This window comes from Vombatus ursinus, unplaced genomic scaffold (genome assembly GCF_900497805.2).
Source record: "Vombatus ursinus unplaced genomic scaffold, bare-nosed wombat genome assembly UNPS02014773.1, whole genome shotgun sequence".
Lineage (NCBI taxonomy): Eukaryota > Metazoa > Chordata > Mammalia > Diprotodontia > Vombatidae > Vombatus > Vombatus ursinus.
This window is the reverse complement of record NW_020954551.1, coordinates 20226426-20251503: the sequence shown is the minus strand read 5'-3', so window position 1 is coordinate 20251503 and position 25078 is coordinate 20226426. Positions and strand designations below refer to the sequence as shown.

The 25078-nt window shown below is 41.0% G+C and overlaps 1 protein-coding gene across 2 annotated transcripts in view; it reads left to right on the top strand.

Annotated features, from left to right (window-relative positions):
• Positions 1-25078, top strand: part of PDZRN3 (PDZ domain containing ring finger 3) — a 283690-nt gene that overhangs the window by 248313 nt on the left and 10299 nt on the right. For both annotated transcript variants that reach the window (XM_027864044.1, XM_027864045.1), the window contains 3 exons: positions 3983-4230; positions 9400-9487; positions 24835-24933. In XM_027864044.1, coding sequence (XP_027719845.1) covers positions 3983-4230; positions 9400-9487; positions 24835-24933 — 435 coding nt within the window. The remainder of the gene's footprint in view (positions 1-3982; positions 4231-9399; positions 9488-24834; positions 24934-25078) is intronic.

The following is a 25078-nucleotide window of genomic DNA, read 5'->3' as shown; positions in this document are numbered from 1 at the left end:
GTGTTCAGCTCTCATGTTCCATCTCACTTCCCTGTTTCCTGTATCTCTCTCCAGTCTGCCATTCCCTTCCTGTCTCTCTTCTCCTCTCCACCCCTTGTTCCTACAGAGTCTCACCCCTATATTGCCTCTTCAAGTTCCTTGCAAAGTAATAATAATAGTTAATGTTTATATAGTAACTCCTATGTGCCAGGCACTGGGCTAATCTCTTTACAGTTAATCTCGTTTGGTCCTCACAACAACCCTGAGAGGTAGGTGCTATTATTAATATCCCTATTTTACAGATAGGGAAATTGAGGAAAACAGATTAAAATGTCACAGAGCCAATAAGTGCCTGAGGCCAGATTTGAACTTAAATCTTCCTGCCTCCAGGTCCCGTATTCTATCCACTGCCCCATCCTAGCTGCTTCGTAAGTAAAAGAATTATAGAATCAGAGATCTGAAGATGGAAGGGACTTTAGGATCCATCTAGTGAATAGATTCTTGGCCTAGACTTTACTCCAAGCGCCTACGTTTATAAATGGAGAAACTGATTCTTAGAAGTCAGAATTAAGGTTGCCTAGCTAATAAGACACTATAGCGGGATTTGAATCCAGATCCTCTGGCTAGTTCTTTCTGTTGTATCACACGACAGATAAGGCAGCCTCACCACCACTATTAATGCTCTGTATCTTTCCCTCATTCCTCCACACTCTGAGCAGGACCTACATGTAGTCTTGGGCTCCTGATGGCCCCTCAACATTCATTTACTCTGTGACTTAAGGTGGCAAGTTTGGAAAATCACCATATTAAAATAGCTGCGTCCCCTGTGTCTCTGGTTGGACAGATTTCTGTGGTTGAGTCCTAAGCTTATTTACTGGTACATTCAGCAATTTGTGACCACAGCTCCTTTTGCCCAGAGCCATCACCAGTGAAAGTAAATTACTTAAATGGATTGAATCCAAATCATTAATACTTACTCTGCTGTTGTAATTTAGTTAAGGCTTCATTAAAGGGAAAGATTCCATCATCAATTCTTCAACCCAACTGTTATTTACAAGGCATTTGTGCAAAGTTGCCAATTCAGAGTTCTCCTGGTCCCAGCAGGCCCTGGGTTGATATATTTAAGAGAAAGTAGAAAAACAGCTGCAAGAATCAATGTCCATGTTCTGCTTGGACAAGTGGAAACAGAAGGAAGTTCTCTGAATCTTACTCACACAGACAGCTCAAACAACTTGCAAGCTTTTTAGGGAAAGGAGAGTTATTATAAATAAAATGTGTGCCAGATAGCATCCACCAAATGCACTAATGTGAAGAATGAGCTTATAAATTATAATAATCTTGAAAGACTCAGCCTTAAACAGAGTTAAAACAAATATCCTTCAGTGTTAAATGACTCTTAGGGAACAGAGTGTTCATCCAAGAGAATTAAGGAAGCTAAAGAAATTCATGGCAGGGACAGGTTGTGTGGTGTGCGATCACTACATCACCACTTTCCAATTTTGTTGCCAAAAACCAAAACACCATTTCTTAGAAGATGTTTAAATACTATAGAGTCTGACAAAATATCTTAGAGGAGAAGGAGGAGGAGTCAGAAGAACTGAATTCAAGTCCTGATTTTGCAACTTTCTAGCTACATGACCTTGGGTAAATAACATAAGCCCTGGGCCATTGTTTTCTCAACTATTACATGGGGATATAACTTTGTGTTACCTAACTCCACAGGGTTGTTGTGAAGACCAAAACCCCTGCTTTTTCAATACACACACACGCACACATATATATATACAAATGTTATATGTATACACACATACATATATATGTATGTATATATGCATATACATATATATGTATGTATATATATATAATGTGTGTATGGATGTTTTTAGATATGTATATGTGTAACTGTAGTCTTATTGATCATCATACTGGTAGTTAAACCACCCACCCACGCAGATCACACACCATCCATGCCTGCACATCTTATGTTACCATTGGCCATGTTTGGCGGCCCATTTTTGTGGGGTTTTTTTTCCCATGAATTGCATGGATGCTGCTGGAATATGCCAATTGTCCATAACTTACATCTTCCTCATGCCCCATGATCAATATCCCATCATATTTTCTAATCATCTTTTTCTCAGATGATATCTTTTGCCCTACTTCTTTTAAATAATTCTTCATTTGTAATGGATTTCAGCCAGCTCATACATACAGTGAATCTCTCCATCACCCTTTGGAGGATCCTTTTCTCCAGCTCTCGGGCACCTGTAGTGTTCAGTGACTCAACGTGATATGGCATTACTGGAAGAATAATGGTGTTAGGCCTTTGTTTCAAAGAAATACTTTGTATTATTAAAAGAACATTACAATTTTCCAAAGTCAGTCCAGTACCCTGTTCACTTTCTGTTCAACTTGGGGTCTAGCTCAATGTCAATAGACAAGGTATAGCCAAGAGGTATATGTTTATAGTAGCAGAAATTTAACAAAAAGTTTCCTCTTGATTCATAGCAGGGAATGGGAGGAACGAGTGTTTAATTAATAAGCTGCTTACACGAGTGAACTATTCTATGCCTAAATCAACAAGCATTTATTAATATGTGCTAAGCATTGTTCAGAAGGACAGAAATAAATCAAACCCTACCCTCAAGGGGATCGCATTCTGCCCCAGCTATGAGGTCTGAAGTCAGTATATCCAACTCATTATAACAGAATGTTCTGGGATTTAACAGGGAAAATTAAACTTACATCCATAAAGCAAGGCCTTTCCACACACCTTGCTGCTCCTACACAATTACCTTGTGTTCTCTTTGTTTATATTTTTACGAACATACAAGAAAATACAAAAATATACTGAAAGGTATATTTGAGGTAATTGTTTTTCAAGTATAGGAACCTGCAGCTGAGGGAATCAGGAGTGGCCTAGTATAGGAGGTGGCACTGAGCTTAGCACTGACGGAAGCTAAGGTTTCTGGGAGGCAGGGGTAACAGGGAAGTGCATTGCAGACATGAGGAACAGTCTGTGCAAAGGTCTGGAAATGGGAAATGTATGAACATGTATGAGTAATAATAAGTCACCTACTTTGACTAGAATAGAGATGTTATGAAAGAGAATCATGCATAATGATACTAGAAACCAATTAGAGCCAGATTGTGAAGGGTTTTAAATATCAAACAGAGGAGTTTTTATTGTATCCTCCAGACAATAGGGAATCTGAGCTTCTCAGACCTGTGCTGATGGAATATCAATTTGGCAGCTGTTTGGCGCATGAAATGACAGGGAGGCCAGTTAGGAGGCTGCTACAATAAGTCAGGTGAGAGACGGCGACTAGAGCCACATAGATTGAAAAGACAGAAATCGATGGAAGAACTGTTGTGCCAGTAGAATTAAAAAGATTTGGCAACAGATTGGCGATGAGGGGTGAGGGAGAGAAGAGTCAAGCTTATGAAAATGAAGTGACTTCTGCTAGTGTGCAAGGGTATTTTTTTATTCTAAGTCAGGTTCTGCATCCATGTTTACCCATCTTTAACTTCCTTGTCATTTAGCATCAATATCGTGGGTCAATGGAAAGAGTACTAGACGTGAGTTCAAATCCTCCCTGTTTTACTGCCTACCTTTGGAGTCTTGGGGTCCACTTGTTCAACTGCAAAATGAGGGGTCTGAAGTAGATAGCGTCCATTGTCCCTTCAAGCTCTAAATCGTTAATCCTGGAAACGCCAATCAAGTAGCTACTGCCCTCTGTACCACATGGAACTGTCATTTCTAATGATCAGTGAGAGGACCAGGTTACCTATTCCAAGAATCTACCATTTCTGCTAGCTCAAAGGTGATGATTGTCAGTGATATTGCAGAAAACTGAAACGGATGAGATTATAAGCCGCACTTCTGGTTTTTTTTTTCTTTTATTGTGATCACACTTGTGAAAAATGAATGAGAAATGACATCTACAGGGGTTTCATCATTGGTTTAAAGTCTAATTTTTTGTCTCCTTAACTGTTTTAACAGGTGAATGGGAAAGACTTATCCAAAGCAACCCATGATCAAGCTGTGGAAGCTTTCAAGACAGCCAAAGAACCCATTGTCGTCCAGGTCTTAAGGCGGACCCCTCGAACTAAGATGTTTACTCCTTCACTCGACTCCCAGCTGGTGGACATGGGCACCCAAACAGACATCACCTTTGAGCATATCATGGCACTGACTAAGATGGCATCCCCCACCCCACCAGTGTTGGATCCGTATCTCTTGCCTGAAGAGTGAGTAATGAAACCATAAATTACTGAAAATGTGACTTGTTATATTTATTACATCATCAGATCATTACAGCTTTATTTTTTCCTTCCATGTGGAAAAAAAATTAATGCTTCTTGTAATTTTCCTTTGAGTTGCTTCTGTTTAACTTTATTGTTTATAGAGGCAATAAATTGTAGCCTGCTCTGAACTGTTCCGTTCTGTTCCCACATATTAATTACTTTATTATAACCCCGAAGCAGAGTTACTCACATTATATTCTAGGAGCAAAATTACTTACAAGTGTTGTCAAAGAAGCTTCAGAATAAAATTTAATCACTCCAAATGATAATTTGAGGATTTTGTACTTACAACTCAGAGAAATGATCTTTATTTGTTTAAAGACATATGCACATAGTATAAGAAAAGCCCCTAGAGGTGATAGATTTTGCTTTCTTTTGACCCCATTTCAAGGTTGCATCCATCTTATGTCCATTTGGGACCCATGTGCTAATAACCAAATCTCCAAGTCTTTCTGCCAAAGGTCATTGATCTAGAGCTAAACAGGACCTGAAAAATTATCTAGTCCAAGGACCTCCATTTACGTATGAGGAAACCAAAGTCTACAGAGGAGCAATGATTTGCACAAAGTCATGTTGGGCATATGTGCCAGAGTCAGGATTTGAACCCAGGTCCCCTGAGACTTTCCTCTATAAAAGTCATAGGTTTTTCTCGGCTAAAATAATTATCCCAAGTTGTCTAGGGAAAATGAGATTTTGTTATTTTCTCGACTAAACAACTTGCCTACGGTAGCATCATATTTTCTTTATGCTTCAATTTTTCATTCTGTTAGGGAGAATATATTGCTATACATTTTACTGCTTGTTTGTTTTCTGAGGAGGGTCCCAGCAGGAAGAGACAGAAAGAGAAATTCCATTTAAAATAACTGCAGATATTATAAAATACTTGAGATTCTTCCTGCCAAGACAAACTTAGGGACTATATGAACATAATTACTAAACACTTTTCACACAAATAAAGACAGATCTAAACAATTGGAGAAATATTAATTGTTCATGGGTAGGCCAAGCCAAAACCGCAGCTAAGTGGTGCGGTGGATAGAGAGAGTGCCTGACCTGGAGTCAAAAAGACTCATCTTCATGAGTTCAAATCTAGCCTTAGAAAATTACTATGTGGCCCTGGGCAAGTCACTTAACCCTGTTTGCTTCAGTTTCCTCTTCTGTAAAATGAGCTGATGAAGGAAATGGCAAACCACTCTAGTATCTTTTGCCAAGAAAACCCCAAATGGGAGTCACAAAGTGACATGACTAAAAAATGACTGAACAACAAGGCCAAGCCAAAATAATAAAAATGACAATTCTAACTAATTTAATTTACTTATTCAATTCTATACTAATCAAACTACCAAAACATATTTTATATAGCTACAAAAAATAATAACAAAATCCATCCGGAAGGACAAAAGGTCAAGAATATCAAGGGAATCAATATGAAAAAATGTAAAAGGAGGCGGCCTAGCACATTTCAAACAATATTACAAAGTAGTAATCATCAAAGCAATCTGGTCCTGGCTAAGAAATAGAATGGTGGATCAGTGTAATAGTTTAGGTACACAATACTTGGTAGTAAATAACCACAGTCATCTAGTGTTTGATAAACCCAAAGATCCAAACTTTGAGGATAAGAATTCACCATTTAAAAAATTGCTGGGAAAGCTGGAAAGCAGTTTGACAGAAACTAGGAACAGACTAATGTTTCATACCATTTAGTAAGATAAGGTCAAAATGGGTAAATAATTTAAACATAAAGGATGATAAAGAATAAATTAGGGGAGCATGGAAAATTTTATCTATAAGTAGTAATGTAAGAGTTAGTGACCAAACAAGAGGATGATTTTGATTACATCAAATTAAAGATTTTGCACAAACAAAATCAATGCAACCAAAATTAGAAAGAAAACAGGAAACGGGATGGGGGACCAATTTATAGCAAGTTTCTCTGGTCAAGGTCTCATTTCTCAAATATATAGAGAAAAAAGCCAAATTTATAAAAATAAGAGTCATTCCCCAGTTGATAAATGGCCAAAAGATATAAACAGGCAGTTTTAGAAGAAGAAATCAAAACTATCTATAATCACCTGAAAAATGCTCCCAATCACTATTGATTAGAGAAATGAAAATTAAAAGAACTCTAAAGTGCCACCTCATACTTATCATATTGACTAACATTACAGGAAAGAAAAATTAGGAATGCTGGCAGTGATGCAAAGTAAACAGGGACACTAATGTACTGTTAGTGGAGTTGTGAAGTGGTCCCGCCATTCTGGAGAACAATTAGGAACTATGCCTAAAGGGCTATAAAGCCATGCATATGCTTTGACCCAGCAATACTGCCTCTCAGTTTGTATCCCAAAGAGGTTAAAAAAAAAAAAAGGAAAAGGACCTATATGTACAAAATATTTATAGTAACTCTTTTTGTGGTGGCAAAGAATTGGAAATTGAGAGGATGTCCATCAATTGGGGAATGCAGGAACAAGTTGTGATATATGATTGTGTTGGAATACTGTTGTGCTATAAGAAATGATAAACAGGATGGTTTCAGAAAAATCTGGGAAGACTTATATGAACTGATGCGAAGCGAAGTGAGCAGAATCAGGCGAACATTGTACACAGTAACAGCAATAATGTGAGGTTGATCACCTGTGAAAGACTTAGCTACTCTGATCAAGATAATGACCCAAGACAATTCCAAAAAGTCCATGATGAAAAATGCTATTTACTTTCAGAAAAAGGACTGATGAACTCTTGAGTGCATATTGAAGCAGATTTTTTCACTTTCTTTACATTTCTTGCTTTTTTTGCAACATAGCTAATATGGAAATGTATTTTGCGTGACTTCACATGTATAAATGATATCCTATTGTTTGCTGTCTCAATGGATGGGAAAGGGGTGGGAATGAGGGAGAGAATTTGGAACTGAAGAGTTGTTTTAAAAAATTAATGTTGGGGCAGCTAGGTGGTGCAGTGGATAGAGCACCAGCCCTGAAGTCAAGAGGACCTGAGTTCAAATCCAGCAAACACGTGACATACTAGCTGTGTGACCTTGGGCAAGTCACTTAACCCCAATTGCCTCACCAAAAAAAGGTCTCAAGAAAAAATTAATGTTGAAAATAAATTAGTGTCTTTTAAAAGAGAAAAGGTTAAGGAGTAGTGGGGGAGTTAGAAGACTGTGGCTGAAGAATCTCTCTTTCAGAGCAGATCAACACCTGCTCTGCAGATTACAATCTTAGGTGCCTGAGGCACAAAGAGAGACTAAATGAATTGCCCGGAGTCACATAGGCCAGTAAGTATTTGAGGCAAGTCTTAAACCCAGATCTTTCTGATTATGAGACAGCTCTCTAGCCACTGTGCAACTCTGCCTCTCAAAGGCCCACTATAGACTGATAATGAATGTTAGTTCATCGATCAGCCTGTGCTTTCATGCCTGGGCACAATGGGAAGGTTCTTCTTATGTCAAATTCCAGAGAGATATTGACCTCAGCTGCCATACTTTTACAAGTTCACCACCACTTGAAACATGGGAAAACTGCTCAGCCTTCTGAAACCAAGTGGTCTGACCCCAGTGATGTAAGCCTTTTGGGGGTCCAGAAGAGCGTATCAGTTTGGCAAATGGTCTTGCTCTTCATGGTTTATGAGAAGTGTCCTTAGGCACTCAGCTGTTGAGCTGACAGTGATAAGGTCCTCGGAAGTGAATCCCTTCTTTCCTCCCAAGAAAAGTTACCTTTACATGAGTCTGACCCCACCTCACCCACCCACCCCCATTCCCCAGGGGATGATTTAGAAATGTCCAAACAGCCTCAGAGGTCAGAATGATCCAGGTTCTCAGTTGTAAGGTCAGAAGTCAATATATCATGTCCATTACCATGGAGGGTTCTGGGATTTAATGGAGACCATTAAGCTGATGCCTGGACAACAGGGACTAGCCATTCACTATCCTCACTGCTAAAAGCCCCATAAGTGCGAGTAGCAGAATTGCCTAATAAGGCCAGAAAATTGAAAGCCCTCGTTTGTTTAAATTGCTATTCACTTCTGGCCTGTTGTTTCCAGTGTAAGTGCTTGGGAGGCAAGATGGGAGCCAATTGATTACGGCATTAACCTGGGAGTAATAAAGATCTAGATCCTCAGCCAACCAAGCTGCTGAGTCAGTATAATGGGAGCAGCCCTGCCAGGAGCCTGTGTCCATATCACCATCCTCATCCCCTCATCCCCGCCCCCTCCCGTGCCTTGGCATGATTCTGAAAACAGGTGCCCTCCTACCTGGTGAAGTCAGAGCTAACTGAGAAAGAATGCCATACCAGCTGGAGGTGGGAGAGGTGAAAACACCTTGGCTACTCATAACTCTTCCCCTCCCTTTCAAAAGCAGATGAGCAGGTGCTGAGCTCCCTGTCCCCATGGCCCTGACTCGTCAAGAACTCACTTCATAGTGTTACCAGCTTAATGAATGGGTTTCATGAGTCTCTCTATATGGAATGAGACAACGCGGTACAGCGGGCCTTCACTTGCACTCTTGACTCTGCCTCTTCACTTCCTATGTGACTTTGGACAAGGCATTTTACTTCTTGGGTCTCAGTTTCCTCATCCTAGTGACTTTCAAGGTCTCTTCTGCCTCTAAATCCATGATCTGATGGTCCAGATTTCCCTCACTAAAGGAAGGCTCCTGTTCTCCTGATGCCCTAGCTGTGTTTTAATGATAGCTACATTCATGATATCTAGCCCAAAGAAATGCGGTGAACCTGAGAAGAGAGGAAAACTTTAGGCTTGAGTGCCTGCCTTGGGCCAAACAGTCAGCTGTGGCTGGTCTCCTATTTCATAGCCCTTCCTCTGAAGTATATCTTCCTGGAAGCCCAGGTAGAGGCTCCTAATGACTAAGCAACACCATGCCCTCCAAATGGTTCCAGATTCCATGATGGAAAGCACTTCCTTTCCCATCAAACATCCAGGAATGATATATAGAGTAATGCCACCAAAAAAAAAAAGAGGAAAAAAACAACATTTCCATTTCCATTTGCAAAGAAGCTATCACAGAGCCCTACCATGTATTTGCCATGACCCATGGAGAGGATTAATGAAAATGGTGCTTGAAACAGCCGCCTAAATCTTGTTTCATCTTCTTAGGCATTCATCCGCTCATGAATATTATGATCCAAATGACTACATGGGGAATATCCATCAGGAGATGGACAGAGATGAGCTCGAACTGGAGGTATGGCCAATGTCTTTTTCTCATCCAAAATGTCTACTATCTGCTCATGAGCCATATGTTTAAAGGAGAATACTGCATGTGCCATGCAACCTGTATAATTTATTTTTCCTCCCCTAAAAGAAAAAATAAACAGAAACAAAAGCTTGAACAAAGCAACTCCCAAAGGGTAAGATTTTATTTTGTTGTTTGTTTTATAAACCAAGCAAATGATAAGCCTTTATTAAGCTTTTTCTGTGCACCTGGCTCTGTACTAAGCACTGGGGATGCAGTGGGAAAGCAAAAATGGTCCCTGTCCTCAAGGAGCTTACATTCGAATAGAAGAGATAACATGTATATAAATAGGTACATAGAAAACATCTAAGGAGTAGGTGTAAGGTGGCCTTAGAAAGTAAGGCATTAGTAGTTGGAGGGTGGTGAGGGAGGGTGGGAGAATGAGCAGAGCCTTCTTCGAAAAGTGGCACTGAACTGAGTCTGAGAATTCTCAAGGGTGGAGGGGAAAAGGGAGAGCATTGTGGTCCTAAGGGACCCCCAGTACAAATGACAGAGATGAAGCCTCGTCTGTGAAGAGAGTACCACTAATGTGACTAAACCATTAAGGGTATGGAGGGAATGTAAGATTGCTGGCCAGCTAAAAAATAACACCATGTTTTTCAAAGCTTTCAATGTCAAACAATGGAGTTTATAACTGATCCTAATAAGGTAAAAAGAAGCCATTAGAGCTTATTGAATAAGGGATGTGAAATAGTCAGATGTATGCTTTGGGAACATTTCTCTGGCAGCCATGGATGGCAGGATGGATTAAAGTGGAAATTGTATGGACTGTTTGTGCCTGACCTGAGGCAGAGCCTCCAGAGCTCATGGTGGGCTGATCAGCCACAGTCAGGCACATTGTGCCTTGACCCCAACAGAGTGATGTCATTTTGGTCCTCTTTGAGAACAAAGACCACAACAACAACAAAATGGAGAGAGGCTTGAGGTAGAAAGACCAATTAAAAGGCTGTTACAGTAGTCCTGGTAAAAGATGGGGAGGATCCAAGACATTTTGTAGAGAATGAAATTAACAAGCTTTGGCAACTTAAAAGGTCTTCGATGCTTTATATTTTTGCTGCCATATTGCCTAATTTAAACTCACTACTCACTCTCCTATATAATTAAAGCTCCCCAAAACACATTCATTCATTCTCTCTCTCTCTCTCTCTCATCTCTCCTCTCTCTCTCTCCTCTCTCTCTCTCCTCTCTCTCTTTCTCTCTCTCTCTCTCTCTCTCTCTCTCTCTCTCTCTCTCTCTCTCTCTCTCTCTCTCTCCCCCTTCCTCCCTCCCTGTCTCCCTCCCTGTCTCCCTCCCTCCTTCCCTCTCTCTCCCTCCATCCCTCCCCTTGAATCATCATTGTCCCCTTCCATGCAGGGCAAAGACAGGAGACTGTGGCTAGAAACCTGACCAAGGTGATCACCAAATCTCCCCTTGTTGACTAATATAAATGTCATCTTGCAATTACTGTTTGTAGATCTGTAACTAACAATTTTTTGCTCTTGGGGTAGATGATAGAAAATACACCCAGAGAAAAACAGGGAGTGAGCCCTTCAAATGCTCCCAGGCTGCTGCTCCCAGGAGGGACCAAGATTTTGAGTGGAGAGTTGGCACATTGTGGCATCTGGTAGCTTCATATTTTAATCAGTTATTCTTCCTAAGTAGGCACCAAGCTCACCTTAGCTTATGAGAAGGACCTTTGATTTCGTAGATACTCCTATGAAAACTCTCTCTGCCAGTGTCCATCAGCACGCACTCTGCCACTTAGTCTTAGAGAGTTGCCTGAGGCACTGATGGGATAAGTGGCTTGGCCAGGATGACAAAGCTAATTGTGTGTCAGAGAAAGGACCCGGGGCTTCCTAATTCCAAAACTGGCTCTTCACAGGTCAGATATTCTCCCAGTGAATCTCTGTTCTCATCATGGTTTGCCCTTATGAATCTGATAGCCACAGATAAGGATTTCTTGTAGAAATATAAATTATAAAAAAAATCAATATCATAGAGCTAGAAGGAGTATCAGAGGCCATCTGGTACAAGTATCCCATTTTAGAAATGAGAAAATTGAAGGCCAGAGATTGCCCAAGGTCACACAGGTGGTAAGTAACCATCATGGTGGGATTTCAACCCAAACCCCGCCAGTGCTTTTTCAAATGTTCCTCACCATTTTAATGGCCATGAATGACTACCATAATGGTTTCTGTATACTTTTTAGTAAAGTTTGGTTTCCTAGTAAATATTTAGTCAAGAAGATCTTTAAAAACTGATTTTGGAGAATGATGTTTTTTAAAAAGTTAAAGCAGATGAATTATTTCTGTACCACTCGGAGGTCAGCCAGTTGGAAATGGTTAACATTTTGTCCCATTTCAGAGCTGGTCATCAGGTGGCCTGAGCTGAAGCATTAATACTTTTGAAGGAGATGAATTACTTGGTAGCAAAAATGTGATAGGTTCAGTAAAACGGCAGCTGAATAGTTGGAAACAGCTGTTCTCCGGATAGCCCTTTAAAAAGACTGAAGATATTTGTTCCAGTCTTGGAGGAGACTGAGATTAATGGGAGAGAGCAGCATTCTGACACACTCACTCTCACCTGGATAGTTGCATTTGGATTGTCCCCTGAGAAATACATTCTAACCTAAAAACACCAACACTGGTTGCATTTATTTGGGGTGGGAGGCATGGATTGGAGCAGAGAGGGTAGTTGTGACTAGAGATCTCTGAAAACATATCTGATGAATCTTCAGTGTTTCTAAAACCTGTTTTGAATTTAAGCAAGGGTCATTTCCTAAAACGAATAATGGACCAAACTACGCTAATCACTGGGTTAGTTAAAATTAAAGAGAAGACTATCATGTAAATCTTCAACCAGAGTATCATTTCTATGGGCATCTACTTAAAGCTAGCAATATTGCCTGTTAGTTACATTTGCTGTCAATTACATGCAACCTACAACAGTTTCTATATGATAATTGCTCAGTGTTTTGCTGTCAAACCATTTTCCTCCTAAAACAAAAGATTCTTGTTCGAAGACAGGAGGGAGTCAGGGGAGAAAGAGAGAAAGAGAGAGAGAGAGAGAGAGAGAGAATGAATATGATACCCAAGAGTATCTAAAACCCAAGATGTTTCTTAGAAAGACAGATGTACCAATTGTATGTTTTCAGCACCTTTTTAAAAGACTTATCTAACTCTCCTTCAGGAAACAAAGATTGTTCCATTCTTTTGTCATTTAATTTTTAGCCAAGCATCAGCATCCTGTAACAAAGAACAGAGATAGGCAGTGCAGCAAAGTGGATATATTGTTGGACTTGGAATCAGGAAGTCCACCTCAGACTCTTACTAGTTGTATGACACTATTATCCCTGGGCAATTTGCATCGCCTTTTTCTGCCTCAGTTTCCTCAACTGTAAAATGAGGATAATGATAGTGCCTACTTCCCCGGGTCATTGTGAGGATCCAATGAGGTAATATATTTACATAATGCCAGTTATATAAAGCATTTACATAATGCCAGTTATAGAAATCATTTACATAATGCCAGTTATTGTTAGTAAGCAGAATATAAAGCCAAACTGAATCTACTCCTCAGAGTCTTTAATCTTTTCATCAGAGGCAGAGCAGTGGTTGGGGCTGGTTAGTTTGTAGATACCATTATTCATTATAGAGAAGTAGCCTGGCATAGTGGAACTGGAGTCATAAAGATCTGGGTTTGTATCCTGCCTCTGGCAGCTCTGTGACCATGGGCTAACCTCTTTACTTCTCTGAGCAACAGTTTCCTCTTCTGTAAAATGGGCTACATATTTCTTAGCTCACAAAGTTGTGCAGCTCAAATGAGATCAGGTTTACAGAGGAGTGAGCAGACTTTAAAGTACTCTGTCAATGTCTGGTGAAAGTAGCAGGAGAAAGAGGAGTTAATAATGAGGAAACAAGAATAAATAATAATAATAACATCAAAATATTCTGGAGAACTCAACCAATATGCTATACTGGAGCTGAAACATTTTATTGCAGACTGGTGTACAATATCCAAGACATAAAACTGATTCATAAAAATTAGGAATAATTCTCCATCTCAAATACTTACCTTCAAGCTACATGAAATGTATAGAGACCCAACTGGGGAAGTCAAAGTCTTGAGAATGGGATGAAATACAAGGCATGCCATTGTCCTGTCTGCTGCTCATCTTCTATTGAGGATGGTTTCAAGTCCTCCTTGTTCTGTATCTTCCCTCTGAGATGACACCCACAAACATGTCCTGTATATGTCTCATCCATACATAGTTGTTTGGATACTATCTCCCTCATTAGATTGTGAGCTCCTTGTGGGCAGGGACTGTTTTTCTCCATATCTCCAACACTTAGCACCATGCTTGGCACATAGTAGGTATTTAATAAAAGCTAGTTGACTGACTGACGATGTGCCTACAGATGATGAGCTTCCATCCTAAAACTTTGACTTAAAGTACTTTTTTTGTTCACTTGTGCAATTCTGCATTAAACACTGAATGTAAAGGAATCACAGGGTGGAAACTTGTCTCAAAACCTCCTCTATTTGAATCTCATTGGAAAAGATAAGAAGGATGAGATAGTGACAGTAACAGTTCTTTAGTAGAAGGAATTACCTTGCCAGGTATTCTGTATGATACCACAGGTGAGGTGAAATACATAGATGGTGGTAGTGGTGGTGGTGGTGGTAGTGGTGATGGTGGCAGCAGTGACGGTGGTGGTGGGTGGTGATAAAGAGGAAGAGAAACTAGGGGAGAGAAAGCCAGCCTCAGAGTTAGGAAGATCTGAGTTTCATACTCACTCCTGGTGCATAATTGTATGTTCCTGACAAAATTACTTGACTTCTAGGAGATCCAGATGACTGGATTCAAGGTTGCAGAGAACAGTTGCTGATCTGCATTGGTAAAAGGAGTTTCCTCATGGGAAGGTTCCCTACGCTGAAATCATAAATCTAAGGCTGGATTGGGACCTCGGGAAGCAAGGAGGTCCAACCCTCTCTAATGCCCAGGGAGGTCAAGTGACTTGCCCACAGGTCACGTGTGAAATATCACAAGCAGGTTTAACCCATGTCTTAAAACTCCACAACCAGAGTGATTTCTACTGTAATATGATCCAATCATAGGTTCTAACCAAATAATAATAATGTCATTTTAGTCTAGCCAAAACTCCATGTAACAGACTACTGGGTCCAGGAAATAGTCTGTTTTCTAGGCTTTGTTCCTGCTTTTAAATTTACACTTGGTTAGTTGGAGTTGGGGGGGAATCATTCATATAGAATAAAATGATTAATTTCCACTTCACATTACTCATCTGTAAAATAAGGGATTGGATTAAATTACCTGTAAAGTATTTTCAAGCTCTAACTCTGTGATCCCATAATCCTATGATCTCATCTGCCTAGCAGTTTTATCTCACCCATTGATTGATCTGTAATTAGACCCATTGGAAACAGTTGGACAAAGAGGAAATTCTATGGAGTTGACCAAGACGGCAGAGTAGGAGGAAATGGTACAGCTCAGCTCTACCCCCAGCTCTAAACAGCAAACCCATTACTACATATCTCATCCACCCACCCCTCACCCTGGACCAGTGGTAGATAGGTTATGATGGGCAGAAGAACATGTGGGGGAGATTTTTCATCTCCATGAATATTTTTAAGGATGATGCCCTGAGAAAGCATATCCTTATTCTAAAATACTGAAAATGATCATATTTAGAACAGTGTCAAATCCCAATTATGATGCCGCTACTTAGAGGTATCAGGATTATATCCAGTGGTCAACTTACCAAATAATTATGCATAAAGATTCAGGTACTAACCACCTGCCCTAAATCTTGTTTTCAGCAACTGAGAGAGTGGGGGAGAGAAAGAACAGTAGTCAAGGATGGGTTTTCCTAATGTATTGTTTGAATTTCCCAGGCGTTCCATCAGTCTGTATATATAACATTTTAGGTCCATTAAGTAACCTTCATCTGTGAATGTGTGCTCATAACATTAAAACTATTTAAAATACCCAAACAGAGAAAAGCAATAGCTTATGATTTCATGAGGGAAGAAAATTCCCACCAGTCATGCCGTGGTTTCAAGCAGTGACTTAAGTAGAGTCAAAGAGGTAGCAGATGAGAGGATATGACCACCACAGGTAATAGTAGCCAGAAGTAAAACACTGCCTCCTTCTCCAGATCTGTGGGGGTATTGAGAGACTCCTTGGTCAAACTCTAGTTCAGGCTCTTCCGTGAAGCCTTCCTTGACTAACCCCAGGGGTTGCTCACAGAAACCTTACAAGCTAGATAATATAATCCTCATTTTACAGTTGAAGGAACTGAAACTAAGTGAAGTTAAGTGATTATACCCCTGGCCTTACCAATTGCTCTTCCTCAGTGCCCTGCTAGATCTGGGGAGCCGTCATCTGGCCTACGGATGTTCCCTAAGGAGCCCTGGGCCTTGCCATCTGCCTGGCTATTTAACTGTCTTCTCTGGGTTGTCTCCCCTGGCTAAACTCTTGAGTTCCTTGAAAGCAAGGAATGATTCGCTTTTCTCTTCAAATCTCGGGTAGGGTATCGGGCATTCTTTTTTCACTCACACACAGCTGGCAAGTGTCTGAGGTAATATCTGAACCTGGATCTCTCCTGACTTCAAAACCGTTGCTCTCTCTGTTACACCACACATATCTCCAGAAGGGGCTGTCTCCGTTATGCCAGCTACGTTTTACCTCATTTGGGGACGCTGTTGTTCAGTTATTTCTGCTGTATCTGACTCTTCATGACCCCACTTGAGGTTTTCTTGGCAGAGAGACTACAGTGGTTTGCCATTTTCCTCTCCACCTAATTTAACAGATGAGGAAACTGAGGCAAGCGGGGTTAAGCAACTTCACCAGCTAGGAAGTGTCTGAGGCCAGACTGGAACTCAGGAAGATGAGGCTTCTTGACTTCAGTCCTGGAGCTCTATCCACTGTGCTACTGAGCTGCCTTTGAAGGCATAGACCATCTTATTCTTCTACGTATCCTCCACATCTTCCCAGCATGGTGGGAACTTAGTGAATTTATGCTGTTTGTTCTAAATATATGCCAGACACACACCTTGAGACCTGTGTATTTGCACCCAGGCCATCATCATTCTGCCTACGTGGCAAGGAAGCAACAGGGCATCTATCTCGTCATTAGTATCCTCATTCAGTAATAGGCTAAAGGTCTCACATCAATTTCTAGAGCAGTAGTTCTTAATGAGAGGTCTTTGAATTTGTTTTTTCAATATTTTGATAACTGCATTTCAGTGGAACTGGCTTCATTTGTGTAGGGGCCAGCTGGGTGGTGTAGTGGTTAGAGTGCCTGGCCTGGAGTCCAGAAGACTCATCATCCCAAATTCAGATTTAGCCTCAGATGCTTCCTAGCTGTGTGACCCTGGGCAAGTCACTGAACCCTCCTGGCCTCAGTTTCCTCATCTATAAAATGAGTTGGAGAAGGAAATGGAAAAACCACTGCAGTGACTTTGCCAAAAGAAGAAAAAAAACAAACAAAATTGGGTCACAGAGTCAGACACGACTAAAAAATGACTGAACGATGACAAAAAGCTTCATTTGTAGAAGGAAGACATAAGCATTTACTAAGCACCTACTATGCTCTAAGCACTGTGCTAAAAAGGCTTTACAGATATAATCTCATTTGATCCTCCTAACAATCTTGGGAGATAGGTAATTATCCCCGTTTTACAGTTGAAGAAACTGAGGTAAAAGAGGTCAATTTATTTACCCAGAGTCACACAGTAAGTGTCTGAATCAGAATTTGAACTTCATTCATCCTGCCTCCCAAGTCCAATGTTTAATCAGCGGCCATGTGTTTGTGTGTCTGTATGTGTGTGTGTGTGTGTGTGTGTGTGTATTTTCTGTGTACGTTGCTCTTAGAAATTCATGCTATTGATTGGATTGATTTACATTTCACCTGAAAGGGCATTTTTTAAAAAACTTTCAGTCTTGGCAATTCAACAAGGCACTGGGGATGTTGGAGGCTGCCATCCAGATATTACCAATAAATTATTCATACCGGTTTGATTAATAGTCTTTTTTAAAATCATATCTTCATCTTGATCAACAAATATTTATTGAGTATGCGTATACTGCTCTACACAGCTCGGGTAGTCCCTGTTTGATATAAAGCCGCTCAGCTTCAAGCTGGAATTAAGTTGGAAATTAATGAGGATCAATGGAATTTGAGGATTTTAATCTTACACTGGCCTCCAAGATATTGCTGTTCATTGCAAAATCACGGAACTAGAAGGAACAGGAGTACTTAGAAACACAAAATTTGAGTTGGAAGGAAACTCCAAGACAAGTTAATCCACCCATTCCTGTCCAAAAATCGCTTCTATGACATCCCCAACAAAGAGTCATCCAGTTTTTGTTTCCTCCCCCTGGGGAGGGGGAACCTCCCAAGATTGCTTATTCCCTGACCTTAGAGATTATCTGTTCCAACCCATTCATTTGACAGTCAAGGAAGCTGAGGCCCAGAAAAGCAGGATGACTTCCTCAAGGGCAATATGGAAATGTAAGCAGGGCTGGGGATTTTTCCTGTGTATATCAGTCACTCCACAAGTATTTATTAAGTATTTCCTCTGTTCCAGGGACTGTGCTAAGGTCTGGATGTCCATAGAAAAGCGTGGAATGGGAAAGAAGGAAAAATAATCTTTGCCTTCAAGGAGTATAAATTCTAATGAGAGAGATAACATATAATAACTACATACCCATATATACAACTAGGTTGCCCAGTGGATAGAGTTCCAAGCTTGGAGTCAGGAAGACTCATCTTCCTGAGTTCAAATCCAGCCTCAGACACTTACTAACTGTGTTACCCCAAGCAAGTCACTTCACCCTGTTTGCCTCAGTTTCCTTATCTGTAAAATAAGCTAGAGAAGAAAATGGCAAACCACTCTAGTAAGAGTCAAACACAATGGAAATGACTGAACAATAACAAACTACACACATAGAAGATATATAGTGATCAGCCACAGTCAGACACACTGTACCTTGACCCCAACATAGTGATATCATTTTGGTTCTCTTCAAGAATGAAGGACAACAATCACCATAGAGAGTAGATGAAGGCATTCTGAAAGGGGAAGCATCCTGAATAAGGTAGATCTTGAGATTCCAGATGGGATCAGTTCCACCTTCTCTTTGCTGTGCTATTCATTGCCTGGAAATTTGTTTCCTGCCTGTGTAAGCTGAATGCTAAGAGTGCAAAGTTTGAGACAGAAGAGCATGAGGGCCTTGCTTCAGCTGTCAGGAATGACCAAAACCCTGCTTGGTTACTATTTGTGCCCTAAAGACCATTTCACTATCTCTGGCACTTACTTCCTGTGGGACCCTGGGCCAGATCTATAAAATGACCATATTAATCCCTAATCTACCTAATAATGAACCACCGCCACGCCATCCTGCGGCCTCCTGAATTACATACATCTGGCTTTGGTGTCTGCTTCCTAAGAACCTGCCAGAGCAGAAAGAGAAACTCGAGTCAACGGCTCTTTCCCACAGAATTTACAGATGTAGCAGCAGACCCTTTTCAGCCCTGATCTTATATCTGTGTTTTCCCAGCATGTCTTTAGCCCATGCATCCTTTCCTTTTCAAAACTAAATCATTTTCAAGGTAGAAAGCTGCCCCCAAGAGATTTCACTTAAGCCAACAAATCTACTTCCTCCCTAAGCCAGTTTTCTTTTTAAACTGAGCCTCACAAGTTTATCCTTGACAACCCAATGGAATCGAGGGTGGTGGAGATGGCCTTGCCTCGCTCAGGGCAAGCATCTCGAAGAACGTTTGGTTTTTCCTACTCATAACTCACCTTGAGTCTGTGCGGGGGCCTCTTGTTTTCAGGGAAGGAACTTGGCCTCAATAACATTGCAATGAGCTTCAGCAAAATCCCGCTAAATTGATACAACATGACTTCCAGGGTAATTGTGTTGTCAAAGGAGTCATTTTAATGGGAGCCAGCAGCTAAATTCGATGCTTGACTCTAAAGAAGTCTGTTCTAGTAGGGCCACACATCATCTGGGGGATAGTAATACCTGAAATAATGCCTTGCCAGAAACAACTTCCTTTTTTTTTTAATGCATGAATTATAAATGATTGGACAGTGAACACGGCAACATTAAGCATGATTCCTGTAGCACGGTGGGTGATTAACAACACCTACTATGTGCCAAGCACTGTATGCTTTATTCAAGAGAAGTGTGAGACACTGCCCTAGCCTTTAAGAATCTTGAATGTATACCAGAGTATCAAATATTCTAGAACATGAAGGATCAGAGATTTCATACTTTGGAAGGGAGGGTCCTTAGAGGTCATCTAGCCTAACTACCACCATCATTTTGCAAATAGGGAAACTCAGGTTTTAAGAGGGTAAGATCATTCAGATAACAGGCCTCACAAGTAGGATTTGAACCCAAACCTTCTAACTGCATAGCTAGCATTTTTCCTTTGTACCGTGCTATTTGAGCTAAAAGTCTACCTTTCTATAACAGGTAGCTTCCTGTTGCCTTTAAGATAAAATAAAAGCTGTCTGGTATTTAAAGACCTTCCCAATCTGGCTATATTGTATCTTTCTAGAAAGTTCACACATTGGTCCCCCTACACATGTTCTGCATTCCAGTCAAATAAGCCTGCTAGCTTTTCACTGTGACTCTTTTTTTTTTTTTTGCCTAGGCAATGGGGTTAAGTGACTTGCCCAGGGTCACACAGCTAGTAAGTGTTATGTGTCTGAGGCTGGATTTGAACTCAGGTCCTCCTGAATTCAGGACCGGCGCTGTATCCACTGCACCACCTAGCTGCCCCTCCTGTAAGTGACTCTTGACAGGTCTCCTGCCTCCATATCTTGTACAGTCTGCTCCCCTAGCTCTCTGCTAGAGATCTGCCCTCCTAACCTCGCCATCACAGAATCCATGGCTCCCTTCAATGCACCATCAACCTGAGGCCTTTCCTGATCTCCCTAGGCATTATAGTGTCTCTACCAACAAAGTACTTTACCTTTTTAGCTCTTTAGATGTTATTTCTCCCAATAGAATGTAAATTCCTTAAAGGCAAGGACCATTCCTTTTTTTCTTTTTTGTTTTGTTTTTTTGGCCTTGGTGTCCCCAGTGGCTAACTTATAATGCTTGGGATGTTGAAGGCATTCAACAAATGTTTATTGAATGAAAATCTTCCCATCAGTGCTGCAGAGTCTAATCATTCATCCCAACAGCAGCCCTTCAGATATTCAAAGCTAGCTATCATGTCAGGCCCTAAACCTTGTCTTCAGGCTAGACATTCTTCAAATGCTTCTTTCCACCATTCATTCTCCTCATGACGTGCTTGCCAGACCCTTCACTATCCTGGATGCCCTCTCTGGACTGGTTCCAGTTTTTCGATGTTTCTTTTATAAGGAGGAATCAAGGAAGGGACAAAAGTAACCAAAGCAGGATCCAACAAATTCTGAATTCAGGGGGAAGATAACCTCCTTGTTTTGGACCCTCCTGTAAATGTCCCTCGAGCTTGGATTGGCCTTTTGGTCAGTCCCTTAGAACATAATAAAAATACCGTTTGGGAGCTTTATTTCCCCTTCTGAATAACATTGGAAAACAAGGAGACGCAGTGTTAGCCACGTTCAGATTTTTCTCCTCTTGACCTTTTTGGAATGTGTCTCAGTGTTTTTCATGACTGCCTGTCTGAGGAAGAACCTACTGACGAGGCATTAAACTTTCACTCTCCACAATGTCCCATTATGGCAATGGAAGACGTTCTGTTTACATTCATTGGAGCCCTCCATTTGGCTGGGGACCAAAAAAATGTCCCCAACTTCCCTGGTTCACACTGAGTTGGGGGGTGGGGAAAGAAGGCCAGTCAGAATTAGCACAAAGTCTGCATTATTTGAGTGTTTCTACTCCTCCTTACAGACACCTATAAGTGACTCAGTTTCCTCATTCATAGGATAAGGACAACAATACCATGAGAGACGTTTCATAGGATTGTTGTCAGAAATGAAGTCCCTGAAACATAATAGTGGCAGCTAGGTGACATAGTGTTAGAGCACCAGGCCTGGAGTCAGGAAGACCTGAGTTCAAATCCAACCTCAGACACTTACTAGCTGTGTGACCCTGGGCAAGTCACTTAACCCTGTTCACCTCTGTTTCCTTATCTGTAAAATGAGACGGTCACACTAGATGACCTCTAAGGTCTCTTCCAGCTATATAGTTATAACTCTATAGCCCTCAGAATGCCAGCCCTGACACCATCTAGGTTATCATTAGGCATGCCATGTAGCTTCTCTATGCCTGGGTTTCTCCATCTATAAAATGAAGGTATTACACTAGATGTCCTCCATGGTTTCTTCCAGTTCTAAGTCTGCCATCATTTGCCAGTGCCTGTCACATAGTAGGTGCTTAATAAGTATTTATAGCTTATTATTGTTCAATTATGTATCTTTAAAGTATTCAGATGCCCTAATAGCCCTGTCATCTCATCAGTATGGATGCTTCCTTCAACAATGCAGATTGCAAATTCTTTCAATGTCTGCTGATCCTGTGCCAGTTTTCTCCCGTAAATCAACCACAGGGCATCCAACCAATATATTGAGCTCTTCTTTCCATGCTCTTGCCATCTTATGGGCACCAGTGCAATACAGAGGCTGTCCCACTCTCTTGCTATGTGACTGGCTCATCTCTTTATCTGATCATTCATTTCTCAGTTGACATCCTTTAAACCTGTCCTCCTGTATGATCCCTCATTGGTAACTTGCTGCCTTCTGTTCAAACCCACCGCTCTCCTCTCCATTGCCCTTTGGGTGATAAATTCTGGACTAGTCTGTAGGATTCTCTGACTTACCATCACATCACTGGAAGAATATTGATGTTGAAAACATGGGCCATTGTTAACGGGCAAAATTAGGGGTTATCAAAAAATAGAAATTATGTAGTTTCCCAATTATAGTTCTTAACTTCCTCTTCTGATTTAATTCTGAATCCAGTTCATTGTCTATTTTCAGTAGCTATCCATGATATAGGATCATAGATTTAGAGCTAAAAGGAGCCTTTGAGGTTTTCTAGTTCAGAAGTGTCTTCTGAGTTCTGCAGAATCAGATTAAAATGTCATTGGGAAATGTTTCACAAAATAAACAAAAAATTCCAAAGAACATGTGATTTTCTAAGTCAGTCGATGGCAGTATGGCTGGTGGGGATCCTTATATACCATTTATTGCTCTCCCCCCACCTTTATATTTGAGTTTGACACCACTGTTCTCATCCAACCTCCTCATTCTACAGTTGAAGAAGGCCCAGCATGGTTAAGTGACTTGATTATGGTCAAACAAGCAGTACCTGGAAGTCTCTGGGCTTTGAACCCAAGCCTTTGGACTCCCAAGCCAGCCCTTATTCCAAAGCACCATGCTGCCTCCCATATGTGCTGAGGGAGCAGCTCTAGTGGCCATCCATCCAACTGCATTCCTTTCCTCATCTGTAAAATGAATGAGAGGTGATCTCTCAGATGCTTCGTAGGTCTATTACTCTAAGATAAACATCCAGGTTCAAAGCAGAGTTCACTTTTACTGTCTAAGGATCTGACTTTTGCCTTCCAGGTGTGTCAGACGTGCTGCATTTGGCCCAAACCATCCATTTCTGGCCCGTCCTTTCTATCCACTGCAGTGCTAGCGCCACCATGCCGCCTAGCAAAATGCTTTGCATAGAGGAGACCCTCCTATGTTTACGGAGAGGCAGCAATATGATGTAGGAGAAAGAAAGATGGGTCTAAGAGTCAGGAAGATAAGCCATTTACGAGCTGTGTAATACTGGGCAAAGCACTCCCCCCACCTCTCTGAGCCTCACTTTCCTTATCTCTAAAATGGAAATACTGTACCTATAGCACCTCCCTTTCAAGGTTATTGTGAAGAGCAAATGAATAATGTGTGTAAGGAGCTCTGAAAACCTTCAAGCTCTATGGACATACCAACTATTATAATTGTTATGTTTAAACTCCCAACTCCAGAGCTGGAAGGCACCTTAGAATTCACCTGTTCCACCTCCCTCATTTTACAGATGAGGAAAGTGAGGCACAGAGGTTAAAAGAGATTTGCCGAACTTCTAAGAAGTTAATAAGTACCTGAGGGTAGGATTAGAATTCAGGTGCTTCTGACTCCCTGTCTGGCACTCAATCCACTGTACCACTCTGGATTCAATTCAGCAAACATACCAAGCGCCTACTATGTGCCAGTAACTATACCAGATGCTAGAGATACAAAGACAAAAACAGGCAGTAGTTCCTGCCTTCACACAGCTGACATTCTATCAGGGATTGAATTTGGAAGTGGAAAAAGGGATGAAAGCTTTGAGTTCCATCTACTTCTCCTAGAAAAAGCCTCCCTGAAATGGGCCAGCAATCCGATTTCAGCAGGCCTCCCCATACCTATCCACTGGAAGATAATGTTTTACAAACCAGACCCAATGACCTGTCCAAGAATATGTATTGTGATGAGCCCCGAGGATAGAATTATCTTTTGCTGCGGCACCAACTTTTCTGCCTGCCTGGCTGGTGGGTTAGATTGGCCTCTACAACTTGTTAACACTTCCTAGACAGTCCCATAACTTGCTCCCAGAGGCTTCAGTTGTTTTCAAAGGTCTGATTTCCTTCTGAAGCCCAGGCTAATTGGACCATGCAATGTGCTCTGTAGCTCAGCCATTTGCTGAGCTCATGTCTCATGCCAAGCACTCAGGTCCCCTCTGCTTTTATCTTCTTTCATTTGCCGTAATAAAGCCTGAAACTAATTTCTCGACTGTAAATATCACAGCTGTTGTGGAAAACATTAATTGCATGCTATCACGTTGCCCTCCTTTCTGGACTGAATTTATGCAGTAATCTCTCTTTGCAAGTTACATCGCTGTGAATATTAAAGGAGCCCAAAGTGAGATCAGCTTAACTCCACATGTTGGAAACATTTGTATTAAAATCGGCGAGTGGCTTTTGTATGAAAATGCCCTTGTTTGTGACAACCATTGAAGTATGGCTTTTTAAAAAGGTTTGCCACTGGAAGTCCTGACACTGAATGAAATATAGGTGATTTTTCTTTCTCTAAGATCAATGAAAGAACTATTTTCAAAATGACTTTATATTGATTGAAAGGTCAGAAATGCCCTCAGCATTGATCCCACAGACCTAATCACTTTTTGTTCAGTAAGTTAACCTGCTGTCTGCAGTCAAATGAAAAGAAATCCAGTATAGCATTTAAGCAAAATATTTCCAAAGCGCTTGACAGGTCTGTATCATCATGCAGCCATTTTGATCTTGAATGTCCTTTTCTGTGCCTAGGAGGTGGATTTGTACCGACTGAATAGTCAAGACAAACTGGGGCTCACTGTGTGTTACCGGACAGATGATGAAGATGACATTGGGATTTATATAAGTGAGGTAAGAATGAGTTACTCCGTTCCCTCTCATTCAGCCTAAGTGATTAAGGGAGCTCCTTAGCCCTAGCTCAGCTCAAGATACGCATTGGCAGAGAAAGATCAATTGTTCATTTTCCTTTCGTGTGTTCATGTGTGTGAGTGAATGA